The sequence below is a fragment of the Strigops habroptila genome, chromosome 7 (genome assembly GCF_004027225.2).
Source record: "Strigops habroptila isolate Jane chromosome 7, bStrHab1.2.pri, whole genome shotgun sequence".
NCBI lineage: Eukaryota > Metazoa > Chordata > Aves > Psittaciformes > Psittacidae > Strigops > Strigops habroptila.
This window is the reverse complement of record NC_044283.2, coordinates 61,726,958-61,748,887: the sequence shown is the minus strand read 5'-3', so window position 1 is coordinate 61,748,887 and position 21,930 is coordinate 61,726,958. Positions and strand designations below refer to the sequence as shown.

The window sequence follows — 21,930 nt, the reverse complement described above, 5'->3', positions numbered from 1 at the left end:
ATTCTAGCTATCCAACTAGCTATTCTCTCACTGTTTACTGAGGACATCTCAGGAAATGTGACTCAGTATAACCAGGCAGATAGCTGCCTTAAGCTAACACCAGACCTCTTTTGTGAGTCTTGGTTTCAGTCACATAGGATATTGATAGCTTAGTAAGTAGTTAAGAATATTGGTTACACACCCCCTTTCCCTTGGTCAGGTTTTTCTGTGAAACTGCAGAGACCAAGGGAAGTTCCAAGGTAAGAAAGTCTGTGTTAAAATCACAGTACTCAGTAGGAGAGGATGGGAATGCCCTCTTCACCTTCCTTTTTGAGTTCCTGAAGCTGCCCAGAGGAAACGCTTCTTTTTGAAAGTGAAGTCTGCGCTTGTTGGTGATGGAACTGAAACAGAAAACAGACAACTGACCTGTTTCTACAGGAGTGCTTTCCTGGTGTTTGCACTTTAGGATGTGCATAAACCCTTGAACTGTGAACCTGACAGCTTCAAAAACACTGCAAGAATTTTAATGAGACTGTACGGCAGTGAAGTGCTAACTTTGTTTTAAAAGGTGAAACAAAAATGATGATGACAAATATGACCTGACTGGCAAAAGAGACAAATATTTGACTTTTGCTTACTCAGAAGTAAAGGTTGGTGTAAGGGGCAAAGGGCAAAACTGTCAGATGGCATAGCTGTAATCTGTCCCAGTGAAAAGGGAGGATCATTTCCCAGCAGAAATGTGAGTCTGATGCTGAAGGCAATAACAGGGAGGTTGTACCTAGATATGTCATGCTGACATTTAACAGATTATTCACTCCCTCCCCCCGCCCCCCAGCAATTCCTGGAAAACAACCCACTGCATTTCTTTAAGAATTTCAGCCTCAAATGCCTGTCACTACTGCTGAGCTGAAAATGTTCACAAATCCAGCTGTTAGTTCTCCTAGTTTTCCTTTTGCCTCTTATGTTATGTATGTGCTTCCTTTTTAAAATACTTACACCATATCCTGTTTTATTGAAGTCAGTAGATATAAATATTTCTTCTATTGTTAAATACAAAAAATCTTGCATATATTTTCCAGTTTTGATGTTTTAGTTCCATTTTCAGCTGCTGTAGAGAATTCGTGATCTCTGGAAGCTTTCCCCAGACACAGGGTGTGGCTCTTCAGACTTGAACTGTACAGTCCTGTTGCTGCTTACTTAAATTGAATCAGCCATACTAAATTAAGCCAAACTATTTTTCTTTACAGCTGTTCCTTCTACATTTGGAATGAAGCATATTTGTACAGCTGGAATAAACACAATTCATCCAGTGACCTCCTGGGTGGAGAGTTTTGATATGTGGTTACAGAACTCTCTTTAGCATGGAAGATTAGAGAGGAATTGAATTGTTTAGTAATTTTGCAGCTGTTTATAAAACCTCCAAGGTGTCAGTGTCTCAAATTTTTTTTTGTAATTTTTTTTTTCACTCTGGACATCAGAGGACAAATATCTTGTGGATAAGTGTTGGTTCATATAAATCAATATTTTAAATTGTAACTTCATCATAAAGAGCAATTATTAAATACCTGTTTAATTTTGTCTATAAAAGACTGATCATTATTCATGTTTCTTCTGTTGGGAATGAGTCTTCTGCTTGTTAGCTTCAGAGGTGGGAGCAGGGGTTAATGTAAGTTACATTTCAAAGACTTGTGTGATGGCAATGGGAAAGGGATTTCTGTATGGATAACAGTTTGTATATTCTAGTCCAGTAGCTTGATCTGACTGAAGAAGTATTTCTTTGGAACAAGTAAACTTCTTTGATTATAACTATTCAGCTATTTAACTATTTAAAATATAAACCTATTGATAGGAGTATGTGACATTAAAACACTGAACTAGTAGACAGCTGGGGATCAGGCAACTGATTTTTCAAATCGATATGTTTCTCTCCCTTCCCTTCCAACACCCCATTTTCACATTTTGACTTGCAATTTTACCCGTTCTTTGAGTTTGTGCCTCCCCACCCACCTGCATGTAAACCACATTTTTGTGCTTTCAGCTGTGTGATTTTGAAATGCTTTTACTGTTAATGGTCTTGCAAATTACTGTTAGTCATGCCCCTTCTGTAACATGCATATTTAGTAGTATGTACTTCTGTTAGGAAGTCTTTGTGTTTTTAAAAAAACTTCATCCATACAGTGTCCCAAGATTTCCTTGGGGGGTGAAGGGGGAGAAGAGGGGAAGTTTTATGAGTAAATATGCTTTTTTGGTATCAAGGAATTGCAGTTTTGAATCATTGGATCATTGAGCCTCTTGCACATTTGTTTGGGTTTCTTGCAGTTGAAGCCAATTACAATTTAATTCTCCTGGTGCTGCTTCTCTAATTATGTTGTCGTCTGGTCTTTAATGGTGAGCACAGCCATTTGAGGTGAGCACAGCCATCATTTTCCTTCCATGAGGAAGCAGTGATGCCCAGAGTCATTTGCACATTGTCTCAGAAAGCTATAGTGAGAATGCAAGTGAACAGATTCTGTTGAAACAGACACACAATAAACTGTGGGTGACCCTACTAACAAAGAAAAAGTAATATTGACTTCAGTTGTATTTATTCTGAGACATCTCACATAACATTTTTGCTTTTCCTTATTCCCTTGTATTCCTGCTTGTAATTCTAAGCCATCAGAAGTATTTTTAAAGGACTGAGCACATGTCCAATGCAGTCCTAACTAAATATGCACTACTTTGCTGTGTATAGTGACATATTTTGAATAAAAGCAGTGCAAGAAGACAACCTGATAGCCGTCTTCTGAGTTGTCTCTGGTGAGAGGAGCACCAGTAAGTCACTTTTTGTGCTGTTACCAGCAGAACATAGGCAATGTTTGGCTGGGAAGGAGTGTTGTATTTTGAAATAAATAGGGTTTAACACATTTTAAACACGTTAATTGAAACATCCAGAATTAACACAATAACAGTTATCTAAAGTGTTCCGAAAGCAGATTTTCAAAATAGTTTCACTTTTCTATGTGGGGAGGAAAAAAGAAAGAATTCAAGGAAGTGTGAAACTCCTTTGGTGTAAACTTTTGTAGTGTTGGCTATAATGATAAATCCTAAAAAACTTCCTTGTGTAGTTCTGTGTATGCCTTCCATTAAAAAATATAAATAAATCAGATTTAAAAGAGGGTTTGTTTTTTTTTCCTGTGATCAAACAAATCATGTCTTTATTGTTCTTTTAAAAAAGAATTATCTGTGGTAATAAAAGCCACGGACAGGAGAGAGATTTTCTGATTGAGCTTTACTGCAAGGCCACCAATGGAAAGCATGGAAGCGGCCAGATCTGAATCTCAAAAATGACCTAATGACTGGAATTTTAAAAAGGATCTTATTTTGGTGCTTGACACCCTTCAAGGTGTTTTAAGATTTTCACAGTATCATCTTCATGCACGGAAGGTCACAACATCAGGACTAGCAAGAGAGTCGCTATTTGAATGACTGACTGCATATTTGACTATTTTTGCTATGGTACGCTTGTATGCAGTTTTGCTAATCTTCCTTTGAAATGCATTTTAGGAAATATTTTGAAGGACTGAACAGTTCTTTTAGCACCAAGTGCAGCAAAACAAAGAATGGGTAAGACAGTGTTTAGAGGCCTAGTGGAAAGAGAAGCAGCATTTGTCATATGCTAGTTTGACAAACCAAATTTTGTTTGTATAGATACTCTTTGGGGTGGAATTACGTGGTTTGCAGGTTAGACCACAGTGAACCTGAAGCATACAAAATCCCATGCAAACAGTTTATTCATTTCAGCTTTCCCTTAATGGCTTTTTGCACACTGTTATCATTAATTGCAGCATATACATTAACTCTGTAGGAAATGAAGTCTCTTTATTTTAGCATATGTTTGCACCATGGGAGCTGCTCTTTTGACTTAATTATGATAAGGGCCTAGAAAAATAACCATTAGATTATACTTTTAGGAAAACAGAAGATTTCAATGGACTTGTTTTAAAACTACTTCCCTTGCCTCATAATGTGTGGTTATTTGGGATTGGTAAATTCTAGCAGATCTTTAGTCCTTGTTAAATATGCTTTTTCAACATTTTTTCTTTTTTTCCTATGTGTAGCCAGTCCAGACTATTTGTAGGGAGAAGGAGGACCTCCAGTATTCGCTACTGGAATATAGCGAGCATCTGTGTAAATCTTTTATATTTGTATTTATCTGGCTTCCAGTCATCAGTGTAGTTTAGTATCTTTTACGCTAACCCAAAGTGTGTTTTGGTGTGTGACTGACAGGTGGAAGTCACACAGGTCAGGTACATAGTGTGCAAGCAGACTGAGAAGCTGGCGTTAGCCTGAGCTCCAAGATGGAGATGCCATTTGTCCACCTTCCAGCAGTTTATCTGATCATTGGTGCTCATGGTTACTCCTGTGTGTTCTTGCCTGGGGAAACTATATGTACATGAACATGTGGCAAAGTACCTATTGAAATTAATAACTGAAAGTTTTTTATTCCCCTCCCCAATAGCCATTTACCAAAGATTTTAAGGTGCTTTTCTAAGGGTTCGTCATCTTTTGTGCACAGATCTGCCCCTTCCTATGTAGAATTGCTCTGCAGACAACAAAAGGATAATGCTGCATGTAGTTATATCCTGGTGTATTTCCCAGAGTCTGACGTAAGACCTGTCATTCTCTCTCCTCTTACTCTCAGCTCAGATTTTAGACTGGAGTGGTTAAGGGGTGAGGGTGAGGCTTTGAATCAGCTCATTTTTAGGCTGATTAATTTTAGGCTCTGCTAAACCACAGCATTTAATTCTAATCTGCTTGAAACAGCACTGCAAGGGCGTTGGGTGCATGAGTAGAGTAGCGATGGGTAGACAGAGCCCGTGGAAATGGCACCTTGTTTTGGGGGCTTTAGGTGTGAGCTTGTGTCTCACAGAACATTTCTGCCCATGTCCAGTGGTGCTACTGGGATAAGTATTCTAAAAGCTTTCTTACAGCTCTTCCTGCAGTCGTGGGTTTGGATTGATTGCTAGATTCCTAAAATCTATGGAAATGATAATGAGTCCTCTTATTAGTAAAGAGTTACTAAGTAGAGGAATAAATCTATTAGCTAAACTTCGCTTAAATTTGTACAGCTATTTGAATCCAGTTATTACTGCTCTTGGGTTAACTAGAAGCAGCACTTTCAAGTACAGCTGAATATGTCTTTTGTCAATGAAAGCAGATTGTCATTGCAATGGTAAGATAACAATAAAAGAATTTGGCAGTGGCTGGAGTCCTTTGGCTGTGTAACACAGTGACACAAATGCTGGATACTGCATGTGGCACTGTGGTGAGGATCTTACTGTAAGGGCACCGGCTGTAATTTCTGAGTTAGCTGCCATGACAACTGCACTGCTGGTGAATGCCCTGTGTGGATGTTCTTGCAGAGAGCTGAGGGTCATTGATATTCTGAGTGTTTTTCCAATTACTGCAGGCAGTGGAGGCCTCTTCCTGTAGTTCTGCCAATGTTTACTATTATCAAAGTGTGTAAAATATGCAAATGCCATTGACAGGTATCTGGGAAAGAAAAAAGCTAGTTTCCCTAAAAGCATTTTTTTGTTTTACTTCTTTAATTACATGGTTTTACCAAACGGTTCTAAGTTTCTTAGCTTCTACATAGCTTTTATTGCCTGATCTTGTTTGGGTGTGCAGTGTTAAAAAGAATAGGGAAACAATTATACAGCAAAATTTTAATCTGTTTACATTTAAAAAATGGTTTGCTACATGCAAGCACTTTTTTTGGGTTTTTTTTACAAGGAAGTTACAATGAATTTGGTGGTATTTCTTGTGGCATTTTTGGTCTTAATTGTTTTTAAAGCAGACACTTGCTCCTTCACAAGCTGACTTGTTATTTGCTTTTGAGGAGCAAGTTTTGTTCCAAGGTCCTTGGGTTTGTATTTTTAAAGTATGACTGAAACATTATTTTCCTTTCTGATCCTTGCTGAAATATATTGTTACATCATCCCTGGGAGAATTAGGAACAGACGGAACTGCAAAAGGCATGGACTCTGTATTTCTTTTTTCCTTGAATATGGAATACCTTTTAATAAAAGGGGGAATAGTTTTTTGTTTAACAGAACATCAAAACATGGAAATTAAATGCCTCGGACCATAAAAGAATACATTTGTAGATGCAATCATTTTAACCGAACAAATTTTTCCAGAAGTAATTAATGTAAGAATACAAGAAGCTTTGATATTTGAGTGGTGTTTATAGCTGGTCTTGTTAAAGTCATCAGCATGAATGGGCAGTTATAGGCAAAAATGTAGGTGTTAAATATAAGAGAAGGGGTTTTTGGAGGTGAGGGGCAGCCATATTTTATTTTTTTGGCCCTGAGGTTTCCTGTACTGCTGGGAGAGCCCAAGTACTTGAGAACGGGAGTGTTTCTGTAATAAAAATAACATTATGGTATCACTGTGAAAAGGAAAACACAAACTTATTGACTGCTGCTGACTAACTGAAGATTTAGTATTCAAAAGTACTGCATTTGTTTATTTTGATTTGTATATTTTGCTGTCAAGGTGACATGCTTGCAGGACTTCTTTGGAGATGATGATGTCTTCATTGCATGTGGGCCTGAGAAATACCGGTATGCTCAGGATGACTTCGTGTTGGATCACAGCGGTAAGACTGTACATCCTAAACCCACTGAAATAGTCAACTTAGTTGAGAACTCTTCCTAAACCACCCAACCCCCCTGTTCAATCTTCAAGAGTTGTGTGATTTAGGAAAATATACAGGGGAATATATTTTCCTATGGATTAAAAAGTTTTTTCAAACTATCATGTGAATTCTGTAAATGTGTGCCACCAAAGTTGTTAAATTTTTAGTGTTAAAATACATTAACAAATCTGATCTATTCTCTTGGAAAACAGACCCTGTCCCTTAAGTCACATGGAAAACAGCACTGAATTTTAAAAGGTTCAGCCATGGATCTAAAATCTGCTATAAATGTTCACTTTTGACATCTGCGACTTTAAGATGATTCCCATATTGCCGTCCTCATGAGATTTTTGAAAAATCACGATATAACAACACTCATTTCAGGTCTTGCTAGACAATTCACACATTCCAGTCTTGTCTGCTATAGACCAAGTGTCGAACCTTTTTATGTTGTGAGGTTGTATGAGGTGTTGGGTGGGGAAGAAGGTGAGACGAAGTGGGACTATGTGCCCATGCTCTCTGCCATTGACAGGTCATGAATTTAACTTGTTTATAAAAATTGTTTTTCTGTTAAAGAGAAACTTTGTAAAGTAAGTTCAAGGAAAAAACTCTTTCCTCTACCAGGGAGTTTTAGAATTGGCTTGGAATATCAATATATGTACTGGGGTTTTTTTCCTTCATGTTCATAGAATCATAAAATAGTTAGGTTTGGAAGGGACCTTTAAAGGTGATCTAGTTCAATCCCCCTGCAATAAGCTGGGACATCTTCAACTAGATCAGGTTACTCAGAGCCCAGTCCAACCTGGCCTTGAATGTTTTTTGGGATGGGGCATCTACAACCTCTCTGGGCAACCTGTTCCAGTGTTTCACCCTCATCATAAAAAAAATTCTTACTTATATATAGTCTGAATCTACTCCTTTTTTAGTTTAAAACCATTAACCCTTGTCCTATTGCTACAGGACCTACTAGACAAGTTTTTTCTGTCTTTGTTCTTTGTATAATCACTCTGATTTTCTTTTACAAAAAGATTAATCTGTGGTAAAGAAATCTTGCCTTGGCAAGAATCAGATTATTTGAGGAGAGCTTCAGGTTGTGAATAAGAGTTTGGGGTTTTTTTGCATTGCTCTCAGTTAACGGAAAGCAAAAGCACTTGCTGTTTTTCTAATTTTTACAAATGCTGTAATTTCATTATAAAATCTTTAGTTACATCAAGAAGTATTGGTATATATCTAACCACTGGTCCATACACTTTGATGGATGGAGGATTCAGCTGGCTCCCATTCTCTTGTTATTGCCAGTATACTGCTTCTCCAGAACTGCCCGATTGTGTTGATTCAGCTAGCGTGAAGGTGACAAGAAGGGTACTTTTTTAGCATAGTTTTTGACTAGATCTTCATATGCAGGAATGGAAGAGCATGGTTGTATTAACTCACACTGCAGATCCCAGTCTGGGCAAAATAATAATTTTTCTTGCTGATTTTATGGCCGTAAGTTTGCTTTCCCCATTGCACCATTGGGTGCAACAGACTAATTGGTGTCATTTCCTATCTGAGAACCCAGTGCTGGAGGGTTTTTATTTCCTTCTTCTCTTCAGCTTTGGTGGCACCTGCTTCCTCTAATAAGTCTGGAGGTCTTCATGGGGAAAAGCAGGTTAGGTACAGAGTGGAACATGACTTGAATGGCAGGGCATGCAGCTCTACTAACTATGATGTGGCATTGTAATAATGGCATTGACATCGTAGTGACAAATAACAGGGATAAACATAGAAGGGAAATTTATATGATTCCATTGGGAGTGATTTGCAGTGGATGCTAACTGTAGGAATTAAAATGTTTCCAAAGCGTCAATGAATGTATGCCTATTGATTTCTTTCCCATTTAGGTTGTCCTTTATTTAATGATATATAGTTGATGGTAAATGGTAGTAATCTGTTGTCTCAGCCTTTTGGAAGCAATAGACATTTTTCACCTCTTTAAAAATTGGTCACAACATCAGTTTCTTGCAAAAATAAGTAAATGGGGTTTTCTGTGCAGTTGCCCTATATGAAGCTGCTATTATCAGCATGTAGGATTTACTGAATTATCAGAAGAACTTTGGCATCAGCTGACTTCTCTGCTCTTTCAGCAGTGTGTAGGTACAAACTTGAATTACAGTAATAATCCAGCTTCAAGACATGAAGAAATACTACATGCAGAATGTTACATACAGTGTTCGAGTAGCTCAAATCTGTTTGTACGTTATGTAAGTTAAAGTTCTGAGATGCACTTATAAATTTGTTTCATTCAGTTGGGCAAGCATGTTTAGAAATTACTGATGTTCATTTTCTGGATAATAAACAGCAACAGTAGTGTTTGGAGGAAGCCTGTACATTGAAATGTTGTCAAATCTCTGTCTGCTTGCTTTGCAGAATGCCGTGTTATGAAGTCCTCTTATTCCCGCTCACCTGGAATGAGACATACTGGGTCCAAAAGTCCGGGACCTTCACGTCGAAGCAAATCACCTGCCTCAGGTACTACTACTAGGAAAGAGCTGAACGCATAAAACACATGAAAGTTAGAAATTGTTTAATGGGGTAAAAAAACTGTTGGGTCTGTCTGGAATACAAGTGCCATGCTTTGTTTCCTGAGGGGAAAAAAATAGGTTGTTTGTTTTTTCTTTTTTTTTTTCCCCCTATTTTTTTCTTTCAGTTTTTCTCATCAATTTAATACTAATTTATAGTAAAATCTGCATTTATTTTTGAATCCTGAGCAGAAATGTGGTTTCTATTTTTTAATTAACAGACACAAAAGGTTTCAGTTTATGAACACTGGAATAATTTGTGCTAATTGTACACTTGGGATGTGTTTTCAGCATGGCATTTGATTTTCTTGAAGTCTATTAATTAAAAGGATGGTTATGTGGTTAAATTCATGTTCACTGAACTAGAGTATACCCTTAAGTGTTTTGAATTTGGACAATTTCTCCTATACAAGCCAAATACTGTCAGAAATACAGAAGTTTGCTGTTTCAAGTAATTTTAGGAGATGTTCTGGAATGTTATTGCCCATTAACAGAGAATCTGCCTTTTTGTTTCTTGTGCTTCCTGTAATTGCAAAGAAAGGTTCACATTGAGTTTTGGAACATATGTTGTTCAGCCAAACTGCTGGCAAATCACTGAGTCTTTTACACAAACTAATAGAAGGGAAAATTTCTAAATACAATAAAACTTGATTTTTTTCCCTCAGACCTGGAGAAGCAGCCCTGAAATCAAATCATTGAATATGTAAATACACATACTCTGTTTTGAACATAACTATGCATAGTTACTGATAATACAAACTCCTGTGTGTGTATTCAAAACTGCAACATGTTCCATCTTCTCATTTTCATATTAATATGTGTTTTGCCTAATTGATGCTGTTTAAAGTAATCTTATCTCTTTGAGTTCTTTCAAAGTGGAATATTTATCATTTGTTCATAAAAAGTTGAATATTCAACTGAAAAACCTCCAAGAAGGATTGCAGTAACAACAAAGCATGAAGGGCAAGGTTCACAACTGATCTATATTTCATGCAATCCTGTTGACTCCAATGATATTTTATGGGATATCTGTCAACAGTGAATTTTATGCAAAGTATTTAGAAATTAGTACTGTCATTCCCTTACTTATTTCTACTTGGACACCCCTTTGGTCAGGTTAATTTTAAAAAAATTATTCAAACTGTCTGGTATTTATCCTTCTATTTACTTGCCATTTTTTCTCAGGTAGTCTTTACTTACCTTTATTTACCCTTCTTCCCTTCATGCATGTTCACAGCTGTTTAATAACTTCTTTCCTTAATGTCTTTTTCCTTTGTGTCAAATATATGAGTACAGTAAAGAAGGGTGGCCACTACTCCAGTGCTCATTCTTCAGCAAAATCCCCAGGTGAGCCATTACTATTATGGCTGTATATCACTAGTGTGTCTCCTCTCTCTCCATTTCCTGTATTCGTTTCGCTTGTATTTGTGAATCTTTTCAAGCTTGAAACACACTTTTGCATTCGCTGAGCCAGAGACATAGTGGGTATAGACTTTTTGTTGAAGTAAATTGCTTGAGTGAAATAATATGTGAGGCTTCTCACATATTATTGGACATCTGCTAATGGTGTCAAAATTAAATTTATAAAGGTACAATTTGACTACAAGTAGAGGAGCATTCTGAGGAGCACTACGCTGTATGTCTATTTTAAAACATATTATAATAGGAAATTTCAACCAGTGCAGAAAGGCAGGGATAAGAGTTGCTGGAAAAGGTGTGAAAACACGTCATAGTGTTTTCATTTTCTTTCCAGTTTCTCATCTTCCTTTGTTTTATTATATTATTTCAGCCTAACATTCTAGACAAACTCAAAAGTTCTTTGAACCTTTAGTAAAAGTATCTCTAAAAAAAGAAACATGCATTTTGATTGGTAAATAAGTTGAGACTTTGGACCATACTAGAAATTAACAATTTAAAAGGTATTCATAGGTTTTTCAGTTTTCAATATTCCAGTATGCTAAAGAATGGTAGCCTAATATATACTACTTAAAAGAACAACAGAGAAGATTTTTTTTTTTTTTTCTGTATATTCAGGCTGCTCTATATGTCAAAAGAAACCTCAAAAGAAATTATACTTAGAAAATAGATAAGAAAGGTAAGTTTCATATATACATGAAAAAATCAGCAAATGAATAGCAGCAGCAAAGTTTGTGCCAAAAGTGAATACAGATTGCTTATGTGGGTGGGTGGGGGGGGTGGGAGGGGAGAAAAAAGTACTGCTGTCTGAAATATCAGTGTTGTGGTTTAAGCCCAGCTGGTAACTAAGCACCATACAGCTGCTCATTCACTCTCCCCCTGCAGTAGGATGAGGGAAGAGAACTGGAAGGGTAGAAGTGAGAACACTCATGGGTTGAGATAAGAACAGTTTCAGAACTGAAATAAAGTAATTATAATAATGACAATGGTAATAAACTGGAATGAAACAGAAAATAACAAAGGGAAGTGAAACCCAAGAAAGACAAGTGATGCAAATGAAAACAATTGCTCCCCACCAACTGACTGATGCCCAGTCAGTCCCTGAGCAACGGCCTCCCTGCCATCCATCCTACTTGTTTTATTGCTGGGCAAAATGTCATATGGTATGGAACATCCCTTTGGTCAGTTGGGATCAGCTGTCCCAGCTTGTCTCCTTGCCAACTTCTCGTGGACGTCCACCCTACTCACTGGTGGGGCAGTGTGAGGAGTAGAAAACGCCTTCACTCTGTGTAAACACTGTTCAGCAATAACTAAAACATCCCTGAATTATCAACACTGTTTCCAGCACAAGCCCAAAACATAGCCCCATACTAGCTACTATGAAGAAAATTGACTCTACTCCAGCCAAAACCAGCACAAGCATTTGGCTGATTCCCTATAGATGCAAATTTTTTACACCTACACAAGGCCTGTTCCATCTTTTACTATTGTAATTGTGTACAACTCATGTGAAGTGGATCTCAAAAGACACTGGCAAAGCTGTGTCTACAGACAGTTCTTTTAAATAGGATCCTCAGCAGGATGTTCCATGTGTTGTGGAATCATAGAAGGACAAAAGTTGGAAGGACCTCTGGACTTCATCTAGTCAAAGCCCTGGCTCGGAACAACACCCTTGTCCACCAAACATATCTAAGATACTAGAAAAGACCCAGAGTACTGCCAGTGTAGGCTGGAATGTTCTTCCTTAGGCAGTTATGAAAGAGAAGAAGATTATGTTAACCAGCCAATTTCACAGGTACATTTTAGTGGTTCTGTTGATGCATAGAAGGATGGTAGTGACTTAGAGACAGATAAGGATGTCTTATAGTGTAGGCCTCAATAGTCATATTCAGGAAAAAATGGCCTTTTCGTGGGCTGTATAAAAAGAATGCATGAAACATTTTTTTCCTCCTGTATTAATAATTGGTCCTTTGAAGCAGATTCTTCCACTGAAATATCTAATTTTTGCACATGAACTTTACAGCTCAGTATTTTTTCTAATGGCTAGAGTAAATTGTGTATGCAAGAAGCAGAAAACAGTAATTTAGCATTCACTAGCCCTTGTCGTCATCATACTTGCAAATTCTTTATAAAACAAAGATGCATTGATATGCCAGGTTACAAGAATGTGGTCTAAAACCAAATGATGAAAAGAGGTCTGCAGAAGGCACATATACTCCTACATAATTTTAGCTTCTTAAAAAACAAATAATTTGCCCATCATTCTTTCAGGCAACCTTTTTTAAAATCAAGACAAAATATCTTAAACATACTGAATACTTTTGGTAGAAAAGACTAAGCTGTTAGTCCTGTAACAGATTTGGGAATGTAAATACAAGTTACCAGATTTCAAGATAGACTTATTCTGTAGCTAACTGCTGATTAATTATATCTTAACATCACACATTAGAGAAAGAAATTTTTGTGAAAAACAGAGATTTGTGGAAGTTGCAGTGCATTCAGCCTGGCCTGCTGGCAGATGGACTGCCCAGGTTGTAAAAACACTGCTTGGAAGGCATCTTCAGCACTCAAAGTTTGGGTATTAGGTTGGTTAATAGACACTTGTAGAATAAATCCAGTAGCACTGGTTAAGAAGTCATGCATAACCCATGACAGACCTCTGAATGTGTAAAGAATATGTGCAGGTGTAACTGTTACTTACTTTGAAGCTAACTTTCTATTTGCTGGGGTTGCATTTTTCTTTCTGGAAAGATAATTCTTCACCATGAATCAGATATGAAACCTTTTTAGTTCTTAAATTTCTGCCTAGTATTCTCATCTTCCAAGGAAAAATGAGGCTCACATACAGAGGACATAATGTTGCATCATATTTGCATATGATGAGCAGTGTGCTATTCTGTCTGCATAATGAAATTCATCAGTCTGGTTTATTCAGGAAAATGCAAGGACTGACCTAAGTTATATTCAGGTCAGATGTTGTGTCAGGCCTATCTGGAAAACTGGACTTAAAATGAATAAACACTTGAAGTCAAGAAGGAGGGTATTGTATGTTTTCACAGACACTTGAACTTACGTGAAGTTCTGAAATAGCCTACTAGCTTTTAACTTGTTGTTTGTTTTTTTCCCTAAATCAGTATTTTTCTGAACTACTACTTAAGTTCTTTATCATCCAAACAGCTCACACTTCTTGTTTGTTTTTCTTCTAAAAAAATACAAACAAAACAACTCATGTCCTGTGAAACATTCTACCTAGACAGTAGTGTTGATCTAAAAAGGAGACAATTTCTCTCTCCATATTTTATTATGTGACATCACAATAAATGACATCATTTTAAAAGACTGTGGCTATTTTTTGCCCAAAGCTCTTGCACTGGCAAAGAACAGAATAAGCCTTCTTAATCTCTAGAATGACAATGCAATATTTGTGTGTCTTCTTGATCCCATATCCAGCCTCATGAGTTTTGGGGGTGCAATTGTGTGGCATGCAAGCATATAGTTTCTTCATAATGCTGAGGAGCCTGTTTTGCTTTTTGTATGCAGACTTGAGTGATAACTTGTTAGAGAGGTATGTTATGTTTAAAAGCAAGTTACAGTTTTTTACTTCTGTTCATCTTCCATTTGTTTGCTTTTGTTGCTTTTGCCAGTTAATGGAACCCCAAGCAGTCAATTATCCACCCCAAAATCTACAAAATCCTCCAGTTCTTCACCAACAAGCCCAGGCAGCTTTCGTGGACTTAAGGTAAGTGCAAGAATCATCAAAACCCCCAAATCCCATTATTTGTTGATGTATTAAATGAATGAATGATGTGTTACAATGATGCTGAAGAAATTAAAAAAAAAGGAAAAAAAAAGAAAAGAATTGCAATTCTCCAGTGTAGCCTCGCTAATATGATTTTTGAGTTGAAGTGGTATGGAGATCTGAAGTAAGATTTTTGTGTTATGTCTTTGGTTTGCACCTTAGGAAAGGTGGAAGGTGATGGTGGTTTGAATATGCCAATTTGCCCTTCAAGTTTTCCATTGTTTCATAGATTGCAGAAACCCACCAAGTAATTTATATCCCTTCAGCCTATATAAATGTAGTATCCTCTTTTCAATACTTTACCCTCTTGCAACATTGTCTAAGATTTCATCTGAAGCACCGTGCCTCATCCATGGCACACAGTATCACCCCTTAATGCAATCTCCTGCCTGAAAGCATGTGAGGGGATCCCTTGCGAGCAGCCTGATGTCTGGCAGATTTTTCTCTGTGTTGCAACAAGAGAATTGTCTTCCTCTCTCACTTAAAAATTGGTAGCATTTACAGTTCTTAGAGGCTGCTCTGTGCTTTTTGCTTGGTAAAATAAAAGAAACAGTCTGGAGCACTGTTGAGCATCTGACTGCTGCATTTGTGCAGCTGTGCTTTCAAGGAGAATTTTCTTATGCAATCATCAATTGCAGCCTTTCTGGAAGTGCAGTGTATGGTTTACAGTGACTATTCTGGTCAAGTAACAGCTCCCATTGGTGAACACAACAGGGGTGAAGAGTCTGCATAATTCTGTGGAAAACTGTTTTCTCAATTAAGAGACTGGCTAAAGGACGTGATTTGAATAGTATTTAGATTTGGTTTTTGACATGCTAATTGTTACCAAGTCTTTGTTTTGAAAGCAGTATGGCACTGGTTTCTGCCAGGCTTCTGTGATAATTCTGAGGAAATATTTTGATTTATTTGTTTAATTCTAATGTATTTTTGTTTGGTTTGTTGAGGCAATTTAGTGGTGATCTCTGCATTTATGTTGGTAAGCTGTACCATCCCATAGCTTCTCTTTGTCCAAAGCAAATTAGATTGGCCTTTCCTCTCTAAAGCATTTTTAAGAGCAGTAATAGTTCTGACACTGAAATTTGGAACTGTGTCTTAAAATTTGTCTGGACAGCTCTTCTACAGTAGAGGACACCCAAGTCATTGGACTTGAGGTTCTTATCTTGGTCAGCACTATATTTAACAAATGCTTTTTCATCTTTTATGAAATTACAAGTTTAGAAACTAGATAATTTGGGTGTGTGGTGGTTTGGTTGGTTTTTTGGTTTGTTTTTATTTTGTTTTGCTTTGTTTTATTTTTCCCCCCACACTGTCTCATCTGCTTAGACGATTAAAGCTCCATTAAGATAGAGATAATTCCAATAGTAACAAGTAATTTTCAGTAAAGTGGATATCTCCTCTTTCCCTTTCAATGTCAGTTTCACTGAAGTAGGCTGTTGTACTTCTTCATTTTGGAATTTAATTGATGCTGGATACTAATGGGTTTTTGTGTCAAATCGTTAATCCCTATATGACTAAAGAAAACAGCAAAATCAAATTAATTGTCTCAGACCTGATGTGTTACTGAAGTAGTGAGTACCTCTTGTTTTATCCCGTTAGGATGCATCTGTTCAGTAGGAGGATCCCAGCTGTGCTCCTGAGACTAAAGATAGGGAAAGCTATATAGTGAATTTCAGGATAAATTCTAAAAGGATCAAGTGCACTGTGCAGTAACCTTTGTTTGTTGGCTATGTTCTAGTAATAATAACTGTTTTCATGAAGTATCAACATCAAATCAGTAGCAGAGAGGCATGGTTTTATGCAAAACCACATTCTTTTAAAAAACCTGTTATTATTTCTGTAGGATTGATTTTGGTCAATCTGATGAGGAAAAGAGAGGGAAAGCAGGGACCAATTTTACTATTTTGAAATTACTGCTTTTCTCTATTGTTAAATAATTCTTTGTTGCTAAGATTGCATTGCTGCACAGGCTAGTCTGGCTTCCTGCACTTACATAAAGAAGGTGCCGTGACTACAGCTGAATGAAAATGTAGATGTAAACACCATGGCAGACAGTGAAAGAATGAAGTATATTTTTGAGTTTTATGGCTCTGGAAATGAAATATTTTGACTGATTTATTGTGTAGAAATCATATGTGTTTATTTTTGTAGAGCACGAAACAGCAGCACATAACAATGGTTTTATATGAGCTTGAGGCCGCAGGTAAAGGGAACAAATTGGGGATGATGTTTCTATTTCCTGTAAAAAGGAGGGAGCAGCTGCATATGAACTGTACTTTAGAAACAGTATTGTTTGGAAAGGCAGAACAAAATAAAGTATTTGACTATAGATTAGAACCGGGCTAAGCTTTTTGAAGTTTGATGATCAATGTACAGCTTAAGTGATAATGCTAGTCATCAAAGCAGTAAACTTGCAAAAGGTACTGATTGCAACAGCAATTTTGTCTGTCTCAGACATTGAGTCTTGCACCATGTTCTCTGAATGCCACTTTTCCTTCAGAGTCCCCAAGGATTCCTTCTGCTTTATAGCACTTCATAAGTAGAAGCAGTATGCTCTGGCACAGAAAACTCCTTGCAGGAAACGCTTCTTGTGAACAGCTTATCTTTAAAGAGAAGGGCTTTCCTTATGTCATTTTTAGCTTTTCCAGCCAGAGTGTCTTTGTGCTATTAATTGTTCAGTATATACAGGAAGCCAGTTTGCTGTCCAACATTCCAGTCTTGCAGAAGTGTTTTAAAAAAAATTGAAGTGAGGAATTTATGCTATGGCTTAATAATAGTAAATACTACAGAATTTTCCCACAACCAAAACTTAAATGCCTTTATTCCAGTAAGTGGCAAACAGGGATAGCATGCATCTAATTGCATGCTGCTATGTATTCTTATCACAGTTGTTTATTTTTAACACCACAATATCGGCCTGTAACTAAGCATTTCACTTTGCAGAGGGTAAAGATTTAGATATAAAAGTTAACAAGTATGGCATGAAGTAAATGACTACTCTGTACAATATTCTTTTTTGAACAAATGTACTGACTTTCTTATTTTTCTATAACTTTTCCATAGTTAGTGCATAGATTAAGAAATAATGGTAAAAGTGCCTTAGGTACCACAGGACAACTGATAGGTGACAATTGAAAGGTTTAACATTTTTCTTTGCTTTTAAGCGTGCATTTATAGATGCCCACATATGCAATACTGTTAGGGGTACTTTGACTGTTAGCTCTTCCAGTACATCTGTTACTATGCACACTTCATACCATAAAAATCATCCAGAGACTAGATTAAATATGACATTTTGGCAAGTGGTGTCATAACTTCTTTATGCATATTTGGTTGTTTTATTGTCCCTTCTTGAAATTAAGTACTACAAGGCCTTGTCATCTTTTTAAAAAGAAAATAAAATTGTACAAATAAAGAAGCTTTACAGTTGAGGCCTTTCTTAGAATCCCAGATGTGCTAAATAGAATTGAATTTGTGTATTACTTTTTCGATTGATTGACAAAATGGCCAAAGTGAAAGGGCATTAAAACCTAATCCAACAAATAACTATGCTTAACTTTATTGTGTAGCCCCTTTTACTCCTATGAGGGTCTTAATGTACTTAGTTAAACATGTGCCTAAGTGATTTGAAGGATTACTGCCTATCTTGATCAAGGTTTTAATCTCTTCAATTCTGTATGCATATGCTTCTGTTAGCAGTTACATGTTAAAAATATTTACATGCAATTATCTAACCTAGTGACACAGGTGCAATAGCAGTTCTTAGAGGAATTCTTTAGCTTGCTGCTTTTGTTGAATTTACAATTCAGCATCTTTCTTGCTCATACAGTGGACAATTCTTGGCTAATTTGTGCGAGAGGAAGTTTCTCTGAGAATATCAAGGAGTTTTTCTGCAGGTATGAGAGTTCACGTTCTCTTCTTAACCTTCAGATGAAAGATTACCACAGCAATGCCAGATCAGAACTCAAGGAAAAGTTAACAATGTTACATACTTTCTCTAAGTTTGGCTAGATGCACTTTGAGGATATTATGGGATCAAAACAGTAACATTAATGTTTGTGTAGGGGTCCCATATTTCTGTCTGGAATTTTCCAGACACAAGGGTGCGGGTGTACATACATAGTGTACCTGTCAACCATACAGTTCAGAGTCTCTTCAATGCATTATGAATGTGCTGGAGGACAAGGGCGAAACATTTAGTGCATCTTAGACATACTATGAAGAGATTGAGCAACCATAGGAGGTCTGACTGAAGTCAAAGAAACATTTGCACATACGTATACAGTACAATGTACAAAGGACCTTTTTATGCCTAGCAACCTAATGGAAAAATTTCTTCATTTCTATCCAGACAGGCAAGAAGGACAGGTACAGGAAATCTTTAGATGCATGCTCTAGAAGGCACCATCCTATGTAGCTGCCAAGTTAGGTATTTTCTTCAATATGACAAAAAAGTTCCAAATGTTTTCACAAACATGAGCAATTAATCTAATCCTGAGTGCAAAAAGGTTTGTCAACTGAGGTAGGATTCCACTTGAGGAGAATGTGGGTTTACATCTGTGGATCCTTCCTCACGCTCTCATGAGACAAAACATAAATTCCCACCAGATGTGTAGTTATCTGGGATTATTTTCTTATGTTCCTGCACATTTTTATTTTAAATACAAGCAATATGTTTGCATTTTTTTCAGCTATATGATAATATTTTGACTCAACAGATTTATTAAAAATCTTTGCTACTGTACCAGTAGATGTAGCTTGATTAAAATGACTGTCAAACTGCTGCTTTTTAATTCCCAAATCACTGAGTTACGCTGTGATCCAGATTTAAAGGGAATCTTTGATCAGTCCTTCCCTGCTACTTATACAGCATCTTACATTTGCTACCCATTTAATTTCATGCTTTTAAACTCTGTGATGGTTTAAAGGCTTGTTCATGGGGTTTTGGGGGGTTTTTTGTGTTTTGATTTGGTTGCGTTTTGTGTTTGTTTTTTGTTTGGTGCAGGTTTTTTTGTGCTTTCAATTTATCATTAACTTAAAAGTAGAAAACCGGATACAATATCTGTCAGGATGTAGCAATCTGGCACATTATACACTGGATACTTCAAATATTTAAAAAAAAAAAATAATCCTACAGCGCAATGTATAAAATAGAGTTTTTAATGGGCTGGATATCAGTAAGGGTGAAAGGAAGAATGTTGAATACCTGTTCATTAGTTATAATGTTGAAGGTGTAATAAACATGTTGGGTACTAAAGTAGGTGTGTTAAGTTTATCTAATGTGAGTGTTTCTCACAAAACCACGTTATGTCGATAAACCTTTTGACTTAAGTCACAGTCAGTCTATATAATATAAAATATAGAGAAATGTGTTTAGACGTTTTTCTGAACCTGGAAAAATGGTTATTCCACAAAAAAATCGTTCAGCATGTGAAGAAATCAAAACAGTTGGGCAGGTTCTTTTCAGCTCAGTATCTATTGTAACTTTTTACAGCATCTTTAATTAATGTGTATAATGATATACAACTATTTTTGAGAACTGTGTGTTCGCCAAGATATTCTCAGTATCTCTAATAACTGTTGTATTGTTCATCTGGCTCTGGATGTGCTGTTGAAACACAAATAACCTGCAGGAAGACAACATGAGAGAAGTAAAAGCAGTAATTGTTATATTCTGTATTGCATAATGATTAAATGCAACAGGAGTTACTGTTGGTGTAAGATGTTCTTGGCCAGTAGCATCCACATTCTGAGGTGATTGTTTTTTTTTGAAGGGCTGGATAACCACTGGTGCTCTAAATTAGTGTGAGCTTTTAAAAACAAAGAGTCAAATTCTGCCTCAGGTCTGAGTTTTGTAGGACTTGCATGTGTATGTGAGAAGGTGGATTTAAGATCTGTGCGCTCTGAATTTATCATGTGTAAGGAGACCAGTATTGGAAGAGAGCGGTAGTGACATGCGGACTAGAATACAGGAGGAGAATTGTTACAAAACCTAATATGCAGTGTGATTATAGATGCCATCCATATTTTCTAATGTAGTATCAAAGCAACAAGCATCCTTTTTGATTCTTCCTACTGCAGAAATTGCTTGTGAACCAGCCAAATCTACTTGCACATCCAAAATCTTTACTTTAGCTTCAAAATACCTGCAGCTGTTGGGATACCAACAGTACAAGATATTATACATATTACATGTCACTGGATGGTTAAATGATTAGAAAATTGCTTTCATAAAAAAAAAAAACCCACTTTATTCTGTGTCACTTATGGTCAATTCCTATGTCCTTCCCACCTTTTCTGCCTAGTCAGCACCTCACAGACATTTTCAGTTTATTTCTACTGTGCTCTGACACAGTAGGAAAAGACTAGACTGATTTGCTGGTCAGGGGCTGAGATACAGACCTACAGCACCGAAATTACAGGCAATCTCTGTTGTAGCGTGAGTTCGGCCTCGTGTCTAGAGCCATGAGGCAAACTAGTATCAGAGCTAAGACTAAACCTGCCATTTTGGATTCTGATCTAGCACCTAAGCCACAACACCAGCATTAGATTTTTTTTTCTTTTTATTGTTTATTTTAGTATTCCTTTTAGCTTCTTTTCCTGTTGCTGTTTGCATCCTTTTTGTAAATACTGTAGTAAGAAAGAATGTGCCCAGTCATGCTCTGACCTGATTACAAGGGCAAAGGAAGTCGGAAATGCGGGCTAGATATTTCCATGTATTGTCACTCACTGAAACCCCAAAATAGACTACTAATATTTTTGGCTGGTGACTAATACTTTGCAGTGATCTGTTCTGTTACCTCCATTTTATGCTTGAAGAAAATGTGATTGACTCATGATTTTGCAAAAATGTCATTTAACCCAACTGTCCTTGTTTCTGATCCTTGCTGAATAAATACATAAGTCAGAAAGACAGCAGCATTAACATAGCCTGGTTTTAAGTTAGCAAGGAGCAGAGTAGTAGCTGACTGACTGCTGTTTCATGCTACTTTTGTGCCAAGTGCCAGTAAACATCATTGTTTTAGGAGCTCTGCAAAATGAAGTTGTACAGCTTCTAGTTACTGTACCTGTAGCTGATTTGGCAGCTCAGCTGCCACTAGAAACTTAAGCATTCATTAGCATTTCATGAGCCTTTAGACAATATCCCTATCTGTCAGTTCAGTTCTTTCATTGACAATAGTGTTAATGATTTAAAATATTCAGCAGTGTAACCAGACAATGTCAGCTAAAATGGAAAATGCTGCATTTGCATTCCTGGTGTCGTGCAAAGCCAGTTCAACAGACACTGAGCTTAAGGCAGAGAAGCATTTTAATCCTTTATGTGGTGAGTGGTGAGAACTTCTGTAATAGCCCATGAAGAAAACAAGACATGGAACTTCCCAGAACAGTAAGAAATGTTATGCAGAGGAAGGGGAATGATCTAAAATATATTTGAATTTCATAGAGCATCCTTATACTTAACTGTAATGTGAGAGCTTATGAAATAGTGGTGCATA

At 36.9% G+C, this 21,930-nt stretch overlaps 1 protein-coding gene across 5 annotated transcripts in view; it reads left to right on the top strand.

The window, feature by feature from the left end:
- The window catches only part of DCLK2 (doublecortin like kinase 2), an 86,707-nt gene that overhangs the window by 38,109 nt on the left and 26,668 nt on the right, over nucleotides 1-21,930 (top strand). For 3 of the 5 annotated variants that reach the window (XR_003992173.1, XM_030491552.1, XM_030491554.1), the window contains exons 3-6: nucleotides 6,520-6,622; nucleotides 9,071-9,172; nucleotides 10,519-10,569; nucleotides 14,283-14,377. Coding sequence is in view for 3 of the 5 variants with exons in the window: in XM_030491552.1 (XP_030347412.1) it covers nucleotides 6,520-6,622; nucleotides 9,071-9,172; nucleotides 10,519-10,569; nucleotides 14,283-14,377 (351 nt within the window). In the remaining 2 variants the exon portion in view is untranslated. The remainder of the gene's footprint in view (nucleotides 1-6,519; nucleotides 6,623-9,070; nucleotides 9,173-10,518; nucleotides 10,570-14,282; nucleotides 14,378-21,930) is intronic. The other 2 variants (XR_003992174.1, XM_030491553.1) reach the window with 1 other exon arrangement.